Raw genomic sequence first — 19,586 nt, forward strand, 5'->3', positions numbered from 1 at the left:
GCAAAGGGCGAGGGGTGCCCCGGAGGGCTCCATCCCTGTGGCCCACATGTGGCTGCCTTGTTTATCGCTGCAGCTGGAGCCTCAGCCGCCCGCCAGCTCTTGATTCATTTCATATGTGCCGTTGGTTTTCCCCAGCCTACTTTTTTTTCTTTTTTTTTTTTTTTAAATCAAAATGTCCTGTTGCACCAGAGCAGACACTGTAGAAAAGGCCGAGTAAATTATATCAGTGTTCCTATCCACCAAACCTCGCAGATTAATTAGGTTGATGCCATCCCTTCCAGAGCTCATGCTGCTGGCCGCACCCAGCCACCCTCCGCTGGTGTGGCCTCCGGACAGACTGCCCTCTATTCTGGCCGTGGCTGACATCGAGCTGGCAGCCCACAATTACCTGGCCATCCTGTTTGCTCTCTTTAAATACAGTATTTGCTTGCTCCAGACTTTGGGAACGTTACCAGCATCTTTGAAGTCCTGGAATGAGAAAGCCAGAGTGCTCCTTGGCAAAATCCCTTGTGTGTGAGCTGCAGAGTTGCTGATGTTGGGGAAAAAGAAAAAAAAAAAGAGTTTTAACAGCTGTTTTCTTGGAGCGTGGCATGAAGGTGGCACCAGGCTCTGTCTCGGCCCTATTCACAGAGCACATCTGCTCGTCCTGCGCTTTTATCGATGTTCCTGGGTAGCGGCTGGCCCAGACGGCAGCTGGGCTGCCTGCGCTTCTCAAGGTACATCAAAGCTTCACCATGCAGGGAAGGCACATATGGAGCCCCACACCCCCAGATGTTCAGCAGCACCCAGGGACATGTGTGCAGGGAAATGCTTCAGCACAGCCCCTCCGGGCGGGTTCCGTACTCCCTAGCCATCTGGCAACGCATCTGCCGCAGGGCTGGTACCTTCCCTGCATGCCAAAAAGCTGATGGGGAAACAGGGATGCAACTTCCCCGGCTGCGGGTGCGAGGGGCTGAGGTGAGGCTGGAGGAATCGCCCCCATTGCTCCCGTCGGCTGCAGCCTGTGCTGGAGGGTCCTTGCTTTGGCTGCAGCCGGAGGAGTGGTCCCCAGGCAACGGACTGTGGTCCCCGGGCGAGGGGCTACCTTGCTGGCCACCCACACGAGCAGCACCAGGGAGGGGGACACCGGGTCCAGGCTGGGCAGATGCCACCTCTCCTGTGGCTCTGCCCACCTCCTCTTTCTCCTGATGAGCAGGTGTCTGCAATTAGGAAGGAGCCCAAATTAGAAGGTGCGGAGCCTAGACTTGTTTTGCAGATGATAAACTGCTGCAGCCTGCTCCACCCAGCCCTGCTTCGGGCGTGGGGCTCAGGCATGGGGGGCATGGCCCCACTGCAGGGGTGAGCAGGGCCCCGGTCGGCAGCACCTGCAGCCCCTTGCTACACCCATTGCCTTCTCAGCTGGGCGGCGAGGAGCAGGGTGCAGGCATCCCTGCCGTGGCTGGCTGCTTGCAGGGTGGCCCAGGGCCCCAGCAGCGCCTCTGCCCACGCCAGGAAAGTTGCTGGTGCAGCCACAAGCAGGGCACGGGTCGCGGCTGATGCACCGGCTGCAGACAGCTCTCGCCTGTGTCCATGGCAAAGCTGAGCCGCTGCTGGGTGGGACGCGAGGCCAAGCAGCCGCACGACCCCAGCAGGGATGTCTGGGTGGGCACGGCCAGCCCTACCCCTGCCCGAGGGTGTCCTGGGGAGACAAGGCTGCTCCTCGCAAGGGGAGCGCTGTGCTGGGGTGGGCGGAGGTGGCTGCAGGGGGTCCTGGCTGGGGTGATGGAGGAACTTTGGAGGGGCTGGTGGGCATCCTGCTTCCCCTGTGCCCCCCCCCGCCCCAGCTTCCCTCTGGCTACTGGGACAGGTTTCAGGGGAGCTTTGCAAATGCTGCAGTGAATGTTGAAAGCTCTCGTTGGAAAGAGGTTGCAAAATCATACCCGGGCTCCTCTTCAAATGCACGGAGTCCCATGAGTTGTCCTCTCCCAGACTCACCTTTCCTGCTCTGCCAGACGCCGTCACCTCCCACCAGACGCAGCCAGAAAGCAGGTCCTGCCACCCTGCTGCCCTGAGCCCAGCAGAGACGCGGCAAGAGGGTTTTCTGGCAGCAGGTGAGTACCCTGGGACCGGAGCAGCTTCATCAACCGCTGGGGACAGGGATGGCCTTGGACAGCAGGACCACGCTGAGGCCATGCCCGCGGTGCTGGGCATCACCCCTGGGCAGGGAGCGGGAGGCAATGCATGTGGGACAGCCCGCCTGGCCCCAGTCCCCGTCCCACACAGTCTCAGGGAGCAGCGAGCTGGCGCTGTACCACCCTTGCCTCCCCCTACCTCGGGGCAGCAGCCAGGCACCGGGGTCCCGAGGTGCAGAGGTGGCTCCTGCCATGCCCTCATCAAGAAGGTCCTTGCCCAGCATCATGGGAAGGACAGGGCAGGGTAGAATCACCTGCAGAAAGCAGGGAAATGTGGGACCCCTCTGCTCCAGGGGCTCGAGTCCCAAACCGCTCCGGCTGGGCAAGCCCCGGCTGCCACGCTCATGGGGTTGGGAGCATGGAGCTGTTTGCTCCCAGCCACGGCTGAGCACGGCACGGCACGGCAGTGGGGCAAGCAAGGAGGGAGAAGGAGTGGGAAGGAGGCGCTGCGAGTGAGCGAAGCTGCCGGCTACAGCCGACGTGGGCGGCTGGGAACGCCAGGCTGGTGGGTGCGGGGTGGCACATGCCCAGGGGGGCTGCGTGCCTGGCTTGGGATGCAGCCAGAGCTGTCTGCAAGCGCTGGCAGGGCAGGAGGGAGGGTGAATGCTGGGCTGGGGGTGTGGGGAGTGGGCAGGATGGTGGGGGCTCAGCCCTGGCACAGGGTGCTGGTGCTCCCTGAGGCTCCTGGGCAGGGGGATGCTGGGGTTGTCCCTGACCAGGGTCTCTCTGTCCCTGCGCAGAGCCAGGACAGGGTGAGAGGAGCTGGTTGCTGACACCTGCCACCCTGCTCCCAGCCCTGGTGCTTGCCATCAGCGTCCAGCCAAGCCGTGTTGCAGCAGAGGTGCCATGGGGCCTGGGTGTGCCAGCGTCCTGGGCTGGCTCCTGCTGGTGCAGGCAGCGTTGCAGGCAGCAGGTGAGTGCTGGTGCCATGTCCCCGAGCAGAGGGCTGTGGAGGTGAGCAGTTTGGGGCAGCGAAGCTATGGGTTCAGTGTCCGTGGTGGGTCGAAGGGGTGAGCTGGGCTCCTGCCACAGTCCTCTGCGTCTGCCCGGTCTCTCTCTCCTCCTGCCGCAGGCGGCCGGCCCTGCAATGCCAAGGACTTCGGTCACGGCTCGCTGGTGTGCGTCTGCAGCGCCACGTACTGCGACACGCTGGACCCCGTGGTCCTGCCGGCCCCGGGCACCTACGTCAAGTACGAGAGCAGCAAGGCCGGCAAGCGGCTGGAGCGCAGCGAGGGGAGCTTCCAGCGCAACACCGAGACCCCAGGTACCTGCCACGGCTGGGCGCCTGCCTGCACACGGGGGAACTGACTCCATCCCTGCACAGCGGCTGCAACAGCGTTTGTCCCCCTGCAGATTTCCATCTCACCCTGGACACAGCAGCGCGGTACCAGAAGGTGAAGGGTTTTGGTGGCTCTGTCACAGACTCAGCTGCAATCAACATCCAGTCCCTGTCCAAGGATGCCCAGAACCACCTGCTCCGCTCCTATTTCTCCGAGGAAGGTGAGCCTGGGGCAGGGTGATGCTGCTGGGTGGTGGCTCCAGCCTGTCTGGCCTTCCCTGTTCGTGGTCTGGCTGCTGAGACTTGTGCCAAGGGCCTTGGGGGGGGGGGGTTGCAACCCCCCGAGTACACCCCAGGGATGCCCATCACCACCAACCCTGTCCCCAGGCATTGAGTACAACCTCGTGCGTGTCCCCATGGCCAGCACCGACTTCTCTGTCCGCCTGTACACCTATGCTGACACGGAGGGTGACTTTGAGCTGAAGCACTTCAACCTGACGGAGGAGGACACGCGGATGAAGGCGAGTCCTGCAGGGCAAACCTGAGGTGCCGGGGCTGCAGCCTGGGTGGGATGGGATGGGACGGGACAGGCTGGGGAAGGGGAGAACCTTCCTGCTGATGAGGAGGGAGAGGAGTTGTCCTGTCGCCTGCCATGCCGGCAATGGGGCAGACCTAGAGAGCTTGCTGCCATCCCAGTTCTCCACAGATCCCCATCCTCCGGGCAGCCCAGGCAGTGGCCAAGCGGCCGCTGTCACTCTACGCCAGCCCCTGGACCTCCCCGGTCTGGATGAAGACGAATGGCGCGATGACAGGGAGGGGGACGCTGAAGGGCAGCCCTGGGGACAAGTACCACCAGGCCTGGGCCAAGTACTTCATCCGGTGAGGGGCCGCAGGAGCGCGGTGGGCACCAGGGTCGCCGTGCCTGGGGCTGGCACTGCCGTGACGGGGCCAGTCACCATCTGCCCTCTGCGCCCAGGTTCCTGGATGAATATGCCAAGCACAACCTGACCTTCTGGGCAGTGACGGCAGGGAATGAGCCCACAGCCGGTGAGATTGTCTTCTACCCCTTCCAGTGCTTGGGCTTCTCCCCTGAGCACCAACGGGACTTCATTGCACGGGACCTGGGCCCCGCGCTGGCAAACAGCTCCCACCGCGATGTCCGGCTCATCATCCTGGATGACCAGCGGGTGATGCTGCCCTACTGGGCCCAGGTGGTGAGTCCCTACAGTGGCTTTCCTGGCCCCATGGCAGCTCTCCCAGCCCTGGGCACAGGTGACTCCTTTCTCCTGCCAGGTTCTCAAAGACCCTGTGGCTGCCAGCTACATCAGCGGCATCGGCATCCACTGGTACCTGGACTTCCTGGCACCAATTGACCTCACACTCTCCATCACCCATCACCTCTTCCCCAACTATTTCCTCCTCTCCACGGAGGCATCCACCGGCTCCTACTTCTGGGAGCCCAGGGTGGTGCTGGGTGGCTGGGACCGCGGGAGCAAGTACAGCCACAGCATCCTGACGGTAGGGCTTGTTGGGGGTCACCGATGTGCCAGCCTCCCCCTATGCCTGCCCGCAGCTCAGCACCATCTCCTGCCCTGCAGAACCTCAACAACTACGTGACGGGCTGGACCGACTGGAACCTGGCCCTGGACCTGGAGGGGGGCCCCAACTGGAGCAAGAACTATGTGGACAGCCCCATCATTGTGGACAGCAGCAAGGACCTCTTCTACAAGCAGCCCATGTTCTACCACCTGGGGCATTTCAGGTGGGTCAGGGCTGGCAAGGGGCTGCTGGCTCCTGCTGCCACCGCAGACACCATGCTCAGGCTCTGCTTGTCCCTGCAGCAAGTTCATCCCTGAGGGCTCACAGCGCGTGGGGCTGGCTGTCTCCAAGAAGTGCCACCGGTGTGACCTAGAGCACTCAGCTTTCCTGCGCCCCGATGGTGCCATCGTCCTCGTGGTCCTGAACCGGTGAGTGGCTCGGCCCTGCACCCTGGCTCAAAGCCCCGCTGCCCCCTCTGACCTGCATCTCCTCTCGCATCCCCACAGCTCCCCTGTGGATGTCTCCTTTGGGATCTCTGACCCACGGGTCGGCTTCATTGAGGCCACAGCTCCCAGTGACTCCATCCAGACGTTGCTGTGGAGGCAGCCAGCCTAGCACGGCCACGTCTGGCACCGGGAGCGCAGTGCTGGTGAAGGGCTTGGGATGGGTCACTGCACAGGGCTGGGGCTGGGGCATAGCCCCTGCAGCCCTGCAATGGCCCAGGGGACCTGTTGATCTGAGGGTTGCAACACCTGCTCTTTTCTAGATGTTTTCATAAAATAAATGGGTTTTTCTACAACCTTGCCTGCACCCCCTCTGCCATCCCTTGCTGCCGGCTCAGTAGGCTGGACTGTGCTGGGAGCCAGAGGAGGAGGCAGGTTTGGGGCCAGCAATACCTGCTGAGCTCCATGGCATCCCATCCCACCTCTGCCTGAATTGCTGGGGGCACCCTACTGAGGACCAGGTCCGTACTGCGGGCTGTCAGCCTGAGGGGCGGCATCTCCCTCCCCTCTGGCTCCTGCAGCATCCCCACAGGCAGGGCAGGGGCCAGGAGCTGGCAGGAACCCGGGGCTGGCAGCAGCCAGGACCCGCAGCCAGGATTTAGCATCGGGCCCCAACGTCAGCAGCCCCGGCTTCTCCTCCCGGCCAGAGCAGGTGGCTGCATGCTGCGGTTTCTCCTGCCGAAGCAGCCATCAGCCCCCCCCAGCTAATGGGAACCGGGAGCGTTGGGCACATACTTCCCAAGTGACGTTATGGGGGAGCAGACATGGGGGGGATGCACTGAGTCATCTCCCTCCCGGTGGGGCCCCTCGAACTGGGCCAGTGTGGGGGAGGCTCTGCAGCTGGGCCCAGCACAGCAGCGCAGCACCACAGCTCCGCTCCCCACACAACGCAGGGACCCCCCCATGACCATCACACCTATGTTGGGGGGGGGCATCTACGTCCAGGGAGCTCAGCCCGGGGACACCAGGCACAGCCAGCCCGAGGGCGCCTGCAGCAGCGGTGTCAGGATGTCGGTGGCAGCGGCAGCCAGCGGCTGAACAAGCGAGGGCTGTGTGCCGCCCGGCAGCCAACACGCAGGCGAGCCTGGCCAGACGCCGCTTTTCCATTTGTGCGCTCGTAAACTGGCAGCAGCCAGAGGAAACCGCAGCTGCACGGCCAGCCCCGGGGCTGAGCCCCACGTAGGGTGTCCCAAGGGAGCACTGTGGTGTTGCTTGGGGCACATGGTGCCTGAGCGGCTACCCCGGACCCCGCTTTGCAGCCCACGTGCCCTCGGCTGCCGCTCATGGAGCCACGCTTAACTGCACGACGTGCTTTTGGCAGTGCCAGCTGCAAGGAACTCCCCATTGCTGGCAGGCGTGGAGGATTGTAAACAGAGTTGTCAGCACTGGAGGGATTCCTGCTGCAGCCGCGGCCGCTCGCTGCCCTGCTCACACCGCTGCAGGGAGCTGGGCTCCAGGTGTCCCTCCGGCAGCGGGAGCACTTAGGCTCTCCTGGGCTGGGGACGCATCCTGCTGAGCCCAAGGCCCCCTTGCTGCTGGTTGCTGCGGCAGGCAGCGTGGGGGTGGAGGGGGCACACCAGCCCCACAGAACCCGACGCCTGCTCTGCCTTGTGGCTGGAGGGCAGGAATGCCACAGGGTGGGGGAGGTGGAGGCCTCAACCCCACAGCTGCCAGAGAAAGGATGGGAGATGCTGCTGAGACTGTCACAGATGCTTTTAGGAACTTAAACACCCGCAGGTCTCCCTTTCACCCCATGCCCAGAGAACCCCAAGGCTGGGGACAAGGGGCAGAGCTGCGAGAAGGATGTGGGGTACCGGGGTAGAGCAGGACTGGTGACGGGGCAGCACATCAGTGCCTGCTGCAGTGCTCCAGCCTGTGCAACTGGGGAAGCTGGGAAGGGACCTGAGCTTGCTGGGAGGACGAGAGGGTGCAGGTGGAGAGAGGGAGGTTTATTGTCATGGCAGGCACGCTCCTTGCAGAGAAGGCTGCAACCCCTGGTGGGACCCAGAGCAGAGCACCCGCAAGGAGCGACAGTGCCAGGCTCCCAGTGTAAAAACAGTCAGTTCCAGGGACTGGAGGGGAAACAGTTGCACAGCTCTTCCTCACTCCTCTTCCTCCTCCTCCTCCTCCTCCAGGGCAATGGGCTGGCGGCCAGCCGGCCCCGCGCCGCCACGCTGGATGGAGACAATGCCGCTCAGGAAGGCGTAGCCCAGCATGGCCGCCAGCCCCACCAGCACCGACAGGAGCTGGTTGCGCCATTTGTGGGGGTCCTCCTCCGCCTCACTGCTGTCGGCGCCAGTAGCCCGTGGGGTGCTGGTTGGTGGCTCACCTGGGGGGCAGAGCAGGGGTGAGAAGGGGGGTCACCCTGAGCACATGGGGCAAGGCAGGGGGATGCATCTCACCTCCGTCCCAGGGGAAGTAGAGGCTGAGGATGGAGGTGCAGTAGTTGCACAGGTTCTGCAGGGACTTCAGGTGCTGCTGCAGTTTCCCGTTGGGCAGCTTCGCCTTCAGGAGCGGCGCCAGGCGGCTGAAGACGAAGGCGTCGAGGGAGGCTGGCCTGGGGCATGGAGACCCATGACTGGGTCACAGTCCCTGTGCATCTTCCCACTGACCCCACCCAAATCCACCCAGACTAAGGCCACCCCCAGCCCCCTGCACCCCAGGGGATAGCAACCGGCTCCTCATCCTCAGGAGGGCTCTCTGCTTCCAGCCCCCAAGGTGAGGCCATGGGGAGCAGGATGATCCCATCCTGGAGCAGCTCTACTGGCTCCAACAAGAGATGGGGAAATAGATGCTGGGGCTGGCAGCAGCTCCTGCAGCCTTGATTCCTGCCACCCACGTTGCTCCATGCTGCCAGGGACAGCCCTGTCCCCTGTGAGGCTGGGCACAGGGTTTGGGGGTTGGACAACCCCCAAAGCAACATGCATGGGCTCCGGCTTCCCCGCAGGCCATGGCGTCTCGGTCCTGCCTGGGTGTGTGGGGCTCTCAGGCCCCAGAGCACCTTCCCCCTACGGCCACCTACGAGTCTCCGAAGAAAAACTTCTGGGAGCCGAGGCGCTGGGACAGGAGTGTCAGGCATTCCCGAGCATCCCGGTAGAGCTGGAGAAGGAGAACAGAGGGTTGTCACCCACCTGGCCCATGTGGGGCAGGCTGCCACGGTGCTAAGGGGAGCTCAGCCAGTGTGAACCCCAGACCCCAGTTAAGATTTTGGCCTCACGTGGGTCCCTCTGGCCACCCGCCAAGGACCTCCCATGCCCAGACCACATCGCCTCACCTCCTTCTCCAGCTTCTCTTCATCCTCCATGTAGCTGTCTCCCCACATAAGCTGCAGCCGCTCCAGGTGCTGCTTGTGCATGCAGTTGGGCAGGAAGAAGTTCAGGGGGAAGGGAATGGTTTCTGCGTACCACTTCCGCGTGTGCTCCACGTAGTTCTTTGCGTCCACCCAGAAGGTGTGGATCTGCAGTGGAGAACAATCCGTGTGCAGGCCGTGGAGGGGCTGGAGCCAGCGCAGCCGTTTGCTGTGGCGGGTGCCGTGGAGCCCGTGCCCAGCGCTCCTCACACAGGCACTGCGTGCCCAGCACAGGACCGGCTGCCCCAGAGATCACGAGGGGCTGGGGGAGCATCAGGGTCAAGGCCAGACCCCCCAACCCTGGCTGCACAACCCACCACTGCCATGTGAGACCCCCAGCACCCTAATCCCTGCTACTGATGCTCCAGGCCCCCGGGATTTTGCTGCCTGCAATGTTCTCTGGCTCTCCTGGCAGGTGGGCACACGTCTCAGCCCACCAGCACCACTCCACGGAGCAGATCCAGTCCTCGGTGAGATCACCTTTCCCGCGTCACCCCCAAGATGCTTCCACAGGGAGACTCACCAGCACCGGCAGCAGTTTCTCTTCCAGCAGGGACACGAAGGCCAGCGTGTCCGCCCCTTGCGTAGCTGAGAGGTCGTAGTCGGCGTTATACTTCTGCAGAGCAAATGCAACGGATCTGGCAGGGAAGTGCCAAATCCCGCCTGTGCCTCTTGGGTGACCCAGGGGGGCTCTGGTGCCCTCCAGCCCCCAGCCCAGAGGGAGGGGTGACCCTCGCCCCCCTTACCTGTTTCCTGAGGTGAGTTATGATCTGCTGCGTTTTGGAGATGGTGCCCTCGTCCCGCGTCTTCAGCGCGGGCAGGCGCCCTGAGGGCAGGGAGAGGGGCGGCTGCGGGCACTGGTGCCCAGCGTGCCACCCTGCCGCGGGCAAGGGGTCTGCGGGGGGTGGGGGCTGTGCCAGGGTGAAAAGCCCCCCCCCGCAGATGAGGGGGTACAAGGCAGAGGTGCATGCAGCAGAGAGGGGGTGCAGAAGATGGGGCAGGAGGGGTACAATGATGCAAGGGGTGTGGGTGAGAGGATGAAAGCTGTGTGCGATGGCACATGGGGAGCATGGTGGGACAAGGGGGGTGCAATGGGGTGAGAGGGGTGCAATGGGGTCGGAAGAGTACAGTGGTGGCAGGGTGCAACGGGGCGGGGGGTTGCTAAGGGGAGGGGGGGTGCCAAGGTGCGGGGGGCACCGGGCGGTGCCGGTGCGGAGGGTTGGGTGATCCCGGCTGCCGGGCGGCGCCGGTAGCCCCGCGGGGGCCCTTACCGGAGGGGCTCCTCCAGGGGCTGGTGACCCGGTGCACCTTCAGCGGCGCCCCCGTGAACCGCGCGTACGTCTGCAAGAGAGGGGAGCGGCGGCGGGAGCGAGGGCTCGGCCGGAGCCACGCACCGGCCCCGCCGCCGCCCCCGGCCCCGCCGCCGCTCACCAGCACGGCCAGGCAGTCGGGGTCCACCGAGGGCAGCCCCCAGCCCCCGGCCCAGCAGAACAGCTCCATGGGCGCCGCCATCTTCCCGCCCGACCCGGAACCACACGGGGCCGGCTCCGCCCGCCCCCACCGCGGGGCGGCTCCGCCGGCGGCACCGGCACCGGCCCGGGGCTGCTCCGTGCCCGAGCGCGGCGGAGCGGAGCCGAGCCCCCGGGACGGGGGTGGCTGTGCTTGCCGGGTCCCTGGGGCCGGGTCCCGCGCTCAGTCCCGCACCTTCCCCGCACGTTTCCATGGAAAGAAAACAGGGGCGGGAGCCCGCTGGCAGCGGAGGGAGGGAAAACTCGGGAGCCATCCCCCACCCCCGCCGTTACCCGGGGCCGCTGGCGCGGACCCGGGGCTGGGGCGGACCCGGGGCTGGGCCCGGCCCGTTGTTATGGAGCCGGGGGAAACAGGAGTAAACACGGCCGGGACGCCGCGGGCCGCCCGCCCGCCTTGGCCGGCGCCCCACGGGCAGCGGCTCGGCCGGCCCGAGCACCCCCGGGTGGCGCGGCGGGCTCCGGAGGCACGGCACGGCACGGCACGGCACGGTCCGGGCGCTGCCCGCGGGGCACCGCGCCGCCGCCGCCACCCCGAGGCACGGCGGGGCCTCCCGCGGCGCCCCCCGCTCCCCGCAGCCCGGGCCGGAGGGGACGGAGCTCCTGGGATGAGCTCATCGTGTTGCTCTGGGGCTTGGGCCGCGTCCCGGCGCTGATGGATGCTGCTGAGCGCTCTCCAGGCGGGCGGGCTCCGCTCGCTCCTCGCCCGCCCCGGGGAGCGCCGCCCGGCCCGGGGGCTCCGCCCGCCCCGGGGAGCGCCGCCCGCCCCGGGGGCTGACACCTCGGCGCGGGGCACCCCGGCAAAGCGGCCCCGTGCCGTCCCCGCACCCCGCGGCGGTTCCCGGTTCTCCCGGGCTGGGATGCTCTGGCGCTGCTGGGGCGGCTCTGGCTCGCGAGAAGGCGGCCCCAGACTGCCTGACCTCCCGGTGAACCGGCGCCTGCCACACTCAATTTCTGTGAGCGGGAGCTTGGCCAGCGGCGGGTAGCGCCAGGCCGGCCGGTGGGTCGCCCGCAGCCCCGGGCCCAGCGCGCCGCCCTCCGTCCCGCTCCTCTCCGCTCCGCCGACGGGGCTACGGCCGGGCCGCCCCGGCAGAGCGCCCGCCGGGGTCCCCGGGATGCGCGCCCGTGATTGACGGCTCTTTGTTTCCTCCTCGCCGGCAGCGCCGGCCCCTCCCCGCTCGCGCCACCCCGCCCCGCCGCACTCCGCTCCGCACCGGCGGCACCGGCGGCATGGGGGCACCGGCGGCCGCGGGGGGCCCGGCGCTCGGCGCGCTCCTGGCGCTGCTCCTGCTGGCCGCCGCCGGCGCGGCTCGCCACGGGCTGCAAGGTAAGGCTGCTGCCGGGCCGGGCCCCGGGGCGGCGGCGGGGCGGCCCCGACGGGGTGAGGCGGGGTGGGCGCCCGGCCCGCTGCCAGCCGGGAGGCTGGAGCCCCCCCGTCCCCGCTGTCGCCCGCCGGACCCCCTCCCCGGCCCCGCTCCCCGGCCCCGCTCCCCGGCCCGGGGCGGCTGACAGCGGCTCTGCTCGCCCTGGGAGGTCTGGCACCCGGGCTGCGGGCAGCGGGGGACAGAGGGACATTCATCCCCGGTGCTCGGGGCGGCCACCGGCACCCCATAGGGCGGCTGTGCCCGGGGGCAGCTCGGGGCAGGGAGCCGCCGGTCCCGCGATGCCGGCTCGGGGCGGCGGGAGGGCTCCGGCCCCGCCGCACGGGTCAGCGGGGGCTCGCGGGGTCGCGGTGCGCGGCTGGGGCTCGCCCCGGCGCCGGGGCTGCTCCCGGTCCGCCCGGTGCGGCTGCACGGAGCAGGCGGGCAGCTGAGTGTCGGCGGGACCGGGCTCTCCGTGCTTCCCCGGAGCGCCCCGTGCCGGTGCCGAGGTCCCGGCCGCCCCTCCCGGGGTTCCCTGGCCGGCTGTGCCCTGGCGCGGCGGTCGCGGTCGCTGCTCCGCGCCGTCGGCCGGTCCCGGCCCCGGGGGGGGCTCCGCGCCGCCCCCGCAGCTCTACGCGAGCTGCGGCCCCGCTCCCCTCGCGATCCCGCGGGGCCGGACCGGTTCGCCCAGCCCTGCCCGTCCCGGTTGCGGGATGCTCGGGGCCGGCGGAGCGCTGCAGCTGCCCCCGCGGGGAAGCCCCGGCTGCGGAGCGGCGAAGCAAGGCAGGCTCCGGGCCGGGAACCCCGCTTGGCTCCCGGGCCGCCGGTCCCGCCGGTGGTGGGGGCTCCGCGGGTCCCTCTCGGCGGTGCGGCCGCGGCGCTGCCGGTCCTGGAGCGCCACCGCGCGGGGCCGGGGCTGGGCGGGGCCCGGAGCCCTCGGGGCTTCCCCGGCCTCCCCACCCCGGTCCCGGCAGTTCGGGGACGTCCCCGTCCCCTCGGCCTGGCCGGGCTTACAGCGGGCGCGGGCCGCGGCACCCTGCCCCGGGCCCCTCCGCGCTCCTGCGGCCGGAGCTGCGGCGGTCGGTCAGGATGCGACCCCCGTGCTTGGCTCCCGCAGTCATCGACCTGCTGATGGTGAGCGAGGCCCGGCAGATGGCCAGCATAACGCACAAGATCCGGATGGAGCTCCTGACTGTTAATGACGTTTACCTCCTCTCCACCTTCCGCCTGCCTCCCAAGCAGGGGGGGACCCTCTTCGGCCTCTACTCCAAGAAGGACAACACGAGGTGGCTGGAGGTCTCCGTGGTAGGGAAAATCAACAAAGGTGGGTGCCTGTTGCATGGGGACGTGCTGGCCCTTGTCTTCCCGTGATGCTTAGAGAGAAATGGAAACCAAGTTCCCACCATCCGCGGGGCCTGCTGGGGGGAGCAGCGGGATGCGCACGGTCCTAGGGGGCTGTTGGCGCTCGGGGGGAGAGCTGACGGACCCTTCCCGCTCCTCCGCAGTCCTGGTGCGCTACCTGCGGGAAGACAACAAGCTGCACTCGGTCAACCTGCAGCACGCGCACGTGGCGGATGGGCAGAGCCACACTGTCATCGTGCGCCTGAGTGGGCTGCGCGGGGACATGCTGAGCGTGGAGCTCTATGTCGACTGCAAGCAGATGGACTCCAGTGTGGGGCTGCCCGAGCTGTCGGAGATCCCCCTGGCAGAAGTGGAGTCCATTGAGGTGCGCACAGGTCAGAAGGCCTACCAGAGGATGCAGGTGAGTGCTAGGACTCCCTGGGAGGCTGAGACCGCCCCCCAGCCCGCACCCTCAGGGACAGGCAGAGCTCCCCATGGCTGACTGCATCTCCCTTTGTACATCAGGGGTTTGTGGAGTCAATGAAGCTGATCCTGGGAGGGTCCATGAGCCGCGTCGGAGCCCTGAGCGAGTGCCCTTTCCAAGGAGATGAGTCTATTCACAGTGCAGGTAACACCACGTCCATGCCTTGCACCGAGCAGGGTCAGCACGGAGAGCTTATGGGTCACCCATGTGTGCTACATGCTGTGGCGCATAGAGGTGGGAGGTGACAGCATGCCGCAGAGAGGGATGCTCCTGCCTCTCCTGGTCCCCATGCAGGTGGGAGCTCCTGCGCTGTGCATGCACTGACCAGGAGCAACTGTGTGAGGTGATGCTGCTGGGCTTTGATGGCAGCAGTCAGTAATGTCTTGTCTCTCTCCTTGCAGTGACAAGTGTGCTGGCATCCGTCCTGGGTAAGTCCCTGCTCTGCTTCCCCCTTTCCCTGGTGTGAGGGCGATGTCAGCGTTTAGGGCTCCAGAGAGGCAGAAAACCCTCTGCAGCCTGTCCCAGTGCCTGCAGGGCCCCAGGATGTGGTAGATCAGAGGGCGTGGGATGTGCTACAGGGGAAGGGGTCCTGTGTGGACCAGGGAGGAGGAAGAAGGGCCATCAGCTATCTTGTCCTCCTGGTTCAGTGCAGGGGGGGCAGAGCACTCCCCAGCCCACGGGCCTGGAAGGCTGCATCTGTCCTGGGGCTGATCTTGTCCTTTCTGCTTCTGGCAGGTGAGCAGACCAAGGCGCTGGTCACGCAGCTGACCCTCTTCAACCGGATCTTGACTGAGCTGCGGGAAGACATTAGGGACCAGGTGAGGCAGCACAACAGTGTCAGCTCTCCCCGGGCTGGGTTTGTCCAGGAGCAGTTTGCCAGCCATTACACTGCTTCCCCCTGATGCTCCGTGCTCTGCTGCCTCACAGGTGAAGGAGATGTCTCTGATCCGTAACACCATCATGGAGTGCCAGGTCTGCGGTGAGTGCTGGCAAGGCTCTGCTCCTACTCCAGGGGCAAAGGGCCACCCCACCTCACACCCCGGCCCCCATCTTCGCAGGCTTCCATGAGCACCGGTCCCGCTGCAACCCCAACCCCTGCTTCAGTGGCGTGGACTGCATGGAGACATACGAGTACCCTGGGTACCGCTGTGGGCCCTGCCCGCCAGGGCTGGAGGGCAATGGCACGCACTGCTCCGACATTGATGAGGTGAGCACGTGCCTGGTGTCGGTCAGCAGGTGATGCCTGAGCCCCAGTACTGCCAGAGCAGCACTGGCAGACAATGCTTCCCCTCTCTGGACACATCCTCAAGCCAGGGAAGGGTCCCACCAGGGTGCCCCGGGGCAGTGGCCACCCTGATATGCAGGATGCCGTGCCCGAGGGTGAAACCTTTCTCTCTCTCTGTGCCACAGTGCGCTTATGCCAACCCCTGCTTCCCTGGTTCCAAGTGCATCAACACGGCCCCCGGCTTCCGCTGTGAGCCCTGTCCCCGTGGTTATCGGGGCAACACTGTCTCTGGCGTGGGGGCTGACTACGCAAGGGCCAGCAAGCAGGTCAGTGCGGTGCCACGGGACGTTGCTGGGTCCCCGTGGGCTCTCTGGGCTGCTGAGCTGCAGGCATGGGAGGAGGATGCTGTGCCTGCCAGAGGAGGGCAGCTTTCCTGGGCAGGGCACAGGTGGGGAAAGGCCCCGGGTGACAGTTTCTCCTGCGACTGCTTGCAGGTTTGCACAGATATTGATGAATGCAACGATGGGAACAATGGGGGCTGCGACCCCAACTCCATCTGCACCAACACGCTGGTGAGCAGAGTGGCCCCACTCCCCTGCCTGGCATCTGGGGCTGCCCTGCTCCCCTCATGCTGCCCCTGCCCTCTCTCTTTTAGGGCTCCTACAAGTGTGGTCCCTGCAAGTCAGGGTTTGTGGGGAATCAAACGTCTGGCTGCGTCCCGCAGAAGTCCTGCAGCGCTCCCCCCTCCAACCCTTGCGACATCAACGGCTTCTGTGTGTTTGAGAGGAATGGTGAAATTTCATGTGCGGTGAGTGGCAGACGGGAGCAGGTGGCAAGAGGATGGTGAAGCAGGAGGGTGCAGGGGGTATCGACAGGGGCAGCAGTTGGTCCTGCCAGGGCCCTTCCCTGCTTCCCAGACCTTGATTTCTTCTCTCTTCAGTGCAATGTGGGCTGGGCTGGCAATGGCAATGTGTGTGGGCAAGACACTGACCTGGATGGCTACCCGGACGAGCCCCTGCCCTGCATCGACAATAACAAGCACTGCAAGCAGGTGGGTGTCCCAGAGAGGGAGGGCAACACACTTGGGCAGGGGTTGCCAGGGCTCAGGGAGCCCATGGCAGGGCTGTTCTTCAGACCTTGTCTCCTCCTCCTCTTTAACACTGCCTGTGCCTGCAGGACAACTGCCGCCTGACACCGAATTCAGGGCAGGAGGATGCTGACAACGACGGCATTGGGGACCAGTGTGACGATGATGCTGATGGTGATGGCATCAAGAACGTGGAGGTGTCTGTGCTGGGTGGGCGGGACATGACCATGGCTTTCAGGACCATGCTGGGCAAAGGGCTTCTCCCTTTGGCTTGGTGCCAATGCCCTCAAAATGCTTCTAGGGATCAGCGGGCTCTGGGATGCTCTCACTTGGCATGCTGGAGGAGATGTCCTCCTGTCCTGACCTGTGTGGGACTGTGGCTTCTTGTCTGCCAGCCACTACAGTGCAGGCATCCCTGTCCTCTTCCCCACAGGACAACTGCCGGCTCTTCCCCAACAAGGACCAGCAGAACTCAGACACTGACTCCTTCGGGGATGCCTGCGACAACTGCCCCAATGTGCCCAATAACGACCAGAGGGACACGGACAGCAATGGCGAGGGGGATGCTTGCGATAATGACATCGATGGGGACGGTGAGCAGCTCTCAGGGCTGGCTTGTCTGCGCAGGGCTGGGGCCGCTTGCAGAGCAGGGATGCTCTGCACCTCATGGGCATCCACCCAGCGCTGTCCTTGCAGGGATTCCCAACATGCTGGATAACTGCCCCAAGGTGCCCAACCCTCTGCAGACGGACCGGGATGAGGACAGTGTCGGGGACGCCTGTGACAGTTGCCCTGAAATGAGCAACCCCACTCAGGTATGGCCAGGGCCAGGCAGCGCAGGCCGGGGCAGGGGGCCTGGGGTGTGCAGGGCCCTGCCTCGTGGGGGGGCTGGGGCCCCTCGCCCTGGGGTGTCCGCTGAACTAGGGCTCTGGTCTCCTCCAGACAGATATGGACAGTGACCTGGTAGGAGACATCTGTGACACCAACGAGGACAGGTGGGGACCGCACTGCTGTGGGGTCACCTCCCCATCCCATCCTGTTCCCTCCAGTCCCTGGAGGCAGAGCTGGGTTCCCCACTCAGGGACCCAGAAGGGGGGACAATGGGGTTTTTGGGGTCAGCAAGGGTGCTGGGACGTGGTGCCTGGTCCCCAGTTTGTGGTGCTGCTCTGACCCTTTTCTCGCTCCCAGCGATGGGGATGGGCACCAGGACACCAAGGACAACTGCGCCGAGATCCCCAACAGCTCCCAGCTGGACTCGGACAACGACGGGCTGGGGGATGACTGTGACAACGATGACGACAACGATGGCATCCCTGACTATGTGGCACCTGGCCCGGACAACTGCCGCCTCATCCCCAACCCCAACCAGAAGGACTCGGACGGTGAGCGTGGGGTGGGCGGGAGGAGGCAGAGCCACCTGGGCTCAGCCTGGCCCTGACTGGGGTGTGTGTCCCCAGGGAATGGCGTGGGTGACGTGTGCGAGGAGGACTTTGACAATGATACGGTGGTGGACCAGCTGGATGTGTGCCCTGAGAGTGCCGAGGTCACGCTGACTGACTTCCGTGCCTACCAGACCGTCATCCTTGACCCCGAGGGGGATGCCCAGATCGATCCCAACTGGGTTGTCCTCAACCAGGTGTGGGTGCTGCCCCTTGTGTTTCTGGGGACTGCGCTGCCAGGGTGGGAGCAGAGGGGGACCGGGAGGTCCCCGGGGCTGCTGGGGATGCCCCTTACCCTGCTGTCCCCCACAGGGCATGGAGATTGTGCAGACCATGAACAGTGACCCAGGCTTGGCTGTTGGTAAGAGATGCTCTCCCACCTACAGACGCTGTGGGGCAGCCCCCCTGCTTCTGTCCCCCTGCGCTGCAGGGTGAGGGCTGGTTTTTTGCCCCACCAAGGGGTGAAGGGTGGGCTGGAGGGAGCCAGGGTGCAGGGTCCTGTGCTGGGGGAGAGGGCTCCTTGCAGCGTTTGCCCACCTGTAGGCTACACGGCCTTCAACGGGGTGGACTTCGAGGGCACCTTCCACGTCAACACTGTCACCGATGATGACTATGCCGGCTTCATCTTCAGCTACCAGGATAGCGCCAGCTTCTATGTGGTGATGTGGAAGCAAACAGAGCAGACGTACTGGCAGGCCACCCCCTTCCGTGCCGTGGCAGAGCCAGGGCTGCAGCTCAAGGTGGGTGCTGGCCACCCTGTGGGCCAGGTCAGGCCCCCCCCCCGCCGCCGGGTCACCCCTGACGCCCTGTGCACCTGCAGGCAGTGAAGTCCTCGACGGGCCCTGGGGAGCACCTGCGCAATGCGCTGTGGCACACGGGCCACACACCCAACCACGTCCGCCTGCTCTGGAAGGACCCACGCAACGTGGGCTGGCGGGACAAGACCTCCTACCGCTGGCAGCTGGTGCACAGGCCCCAGGTGGGCTACATCAGGTAAGCGGGGGCCAGGGGGCTGCTGGGCTGGGGCCTGCTTTGGCCACAGCATAGTGGGAGGATGCTGGTTGTTGGGATGGGGTCCAGCCCTGGTGGGACCACACCGGTGGGGGGCTGCCGGCCGTTGGGATGGGGGTCCTCCTCGGTGGGGCTACCCTGGTAGGGAGGATGCCGGCCGGCCGTTGGGAGGGGGTCCAGCCCTGGGGAGGCGTCCTGCCCCGGTGGGTCCGCGGGCGCGTTTCCCCTTTAAGGAACCCGTCGGGGCGGCCGCCGCGGGGGGGGGGGGGGGGGGGGGGCGCTCCGGGGGCCGGGCCCGTCCGCCCCGCCGGGCCCCCGCGGCCATTGTCCCGTCGCCATGGCGACCCCGCCGGCCGCCGGCGCCTTTCACATGCAAAGCACCCGACAAAGGCGGCGGGGCCGGGACGGGGGCGGCGCGGGGGCTCCGTCCCGGGATACCCGGCGCTGGCCCCAGCGGGGTCCCGGTCCCCCGCTGACCGGCCGGACCGGGCCGTTCCCCCCCCCCCCCCTCCCCGCAGGGTGCGGTTGTACGAGGGCCCGCGGCTGGTGGCCGACTCCGGGGTGATCATCGACACCACCATGCGCGGGGGGCGGCTGGGGGTCTTCTGCTTCTCCCAGGAGAATATCATCTGGTCCAACCTGCAGTACCGCTGCAACGGTGAGCACCGGGGCTGCGACTCCCCGCGGGGGCACCGGGGCTCCCCCGCCCCGCCGCGGGGCGCAGAGCATCGCCGCCGCCGCCCCTGCTGCGGGGGTCGCTCCGTTAGTCCTGGGCCGGGCGGCCCGGTGCGGGGCTCTCTCGCTGTACCAGGGCTTGGCCGCACGCCCCCCGCCCCGGCCCGGTTCCTGACGCCCCCCCCCGGTTCCTGACGCCCCCCCCCCTCCCCGCTCTCGCCCCGCAGACACCATCCCCGCCGACTTCGAGCCCTTCCGCCGGTTCCTGCTGGAGGGACGCGAGTGAGCGGCCGCGCCCGGGCCGGACCCCCCAGCCAGCGGCACCCAGGGGCGCTCCGGGTCCCGCAGCCCCTCCCGGCCGGACCCCGCTCCCGCCCCCCCGCGGACTTTGCACTGCCGGTACCGGCACGTGCGGGCGGCAACGGGGCGAAGGGGGCGCCGCGGGTGGCGGGGCTGATCCCCCCCCCGCCCCGCCCCGCCCCGGCTGCGGTCCCTGCCTCAAGTCTGGCCATAAAGTTTTGAGTGTTTTCTAGCCTGCGCGCCCGGTTCCTGGAGGGGCGGGGGGGTCCCGGGGCCCCGAGCGGGCCCCGGGGCCC

The 19,586-nt window shown here is 66.7% G+C and overlaps 3 protein-coding genes across 3 annotated transcripts; 2 read left to right on the top strand and 1 right to left on the bottom strand.

The window, feature by feature from the left end:
- Nucleotides 1-3,002: 3,002 nt before the first annotated feature.
- On the top strand, nt 3,003-5,604 carry LOC135318246 (lysosomal acid glucosylceramidase-like). The gene is made up of 10 exons (XM_064475394.1): nt 3,003-3,084; nt 3,244-3,435; nt 3,525-3,671; nt 3,838-3,971; nt 4,157-4,329; nt 4,427-4,664; nt 4,744-4,968; nt 5,049-5,212; nt 5,292-5,417; nt 5,496-5,604. The coding sequence occupies exons 1-10, from the start codon at nt 3,018-3,020 to the stop codon at nt 5,602-5,604; spliced, it is 1,575 nt and encodes a 524-aa protein (XP_064331464.1). The 5' UTR covers nt 3,003-3,017.
- A 1,816-nt stretch (nt 5,605-7,420) lies between these two features.
- On the bottom strand, nt 7,421-10,503 carry MTX1 (metaxin 1). Its single transcript, XM_064475397.1, has 8 exons — nt 10,273-10,503; nt 10,113-10,182; nt 9,588-9,667; nt 9,365-9,457; nt 8,767-8,949; nt 8,515-8,591; nt 7,895-8,049; nt 7,421-7,821 (listed from the first exon to the last, which is right to left on the bottom strand). The coding sequence occupies exons 1-8, from the start codon at nt 10,351-10,353 to the stop codon at nt 7,595-7,597; spliced, it is 966 nt and encodes a 321-aa protein (XP_064331467.1). The 5' UTR covers nt 10,354-10,503; the 3' UTR covers nt 7,421-7,594.
- A 635-nt stretch (nt 10,504-11,138) lies between these two features.
- On the top strand, nt 11,139-19,522 carry THBS3 (thrombospondin 3). Its single transcript, XM_064475373.1, has 23 exons — nt 11,139-11,694; nt 12,846-13,052; nt 13,234-13,490; nt 13,595-13,697; nt 13,955-13,981; nt 14,289-14,371; nt 14,481-14,532; nt 14,612-14,760; nt 14,964-15,104; nt 15,273-15,350; nt 15,434-15,586; nt 15,719-15,829; nt 15,955-16,062; nt 16,299-16,458; nt 16,562-16,680; nt 16,808-16,860; nt 17,054-17,247; nt 17,323-17,501; nt 17,617-17,665; nt 17,848-18,044; nt 18,125-18,297; nt 18,834-18,973; nt 19,218-19,522. The coding sequence occupies exons 1-23, from the start codon at nt 11,598-11,600 to the stop codon at nt 19,274-19,276; spliced, it is 2,889 nt and encodes a 962-aa protein (XP_064331443.1). The 5' UTR covers nt 11,139-11,597; the 3' UTR covers nt 19,277-19,522.
- Nucleotides 19,523-19,586: the final 64 nt, after the last annotated feature.

Source organism: Phalacrocorax carbo, chromosome 28, assembly GCF_963921805.1.
Source record: "Phalacrocorax carbo chromosome 28, bPhaCar2.1, whole genome shotgun sequence".
NCBI classification, from domain to species: Eukaryota; Metazoa; Chordata; class Aves; order Suliformes; family Phalacrocoracidae; genus Phalacrocorax; species Phalacrocorax carbo.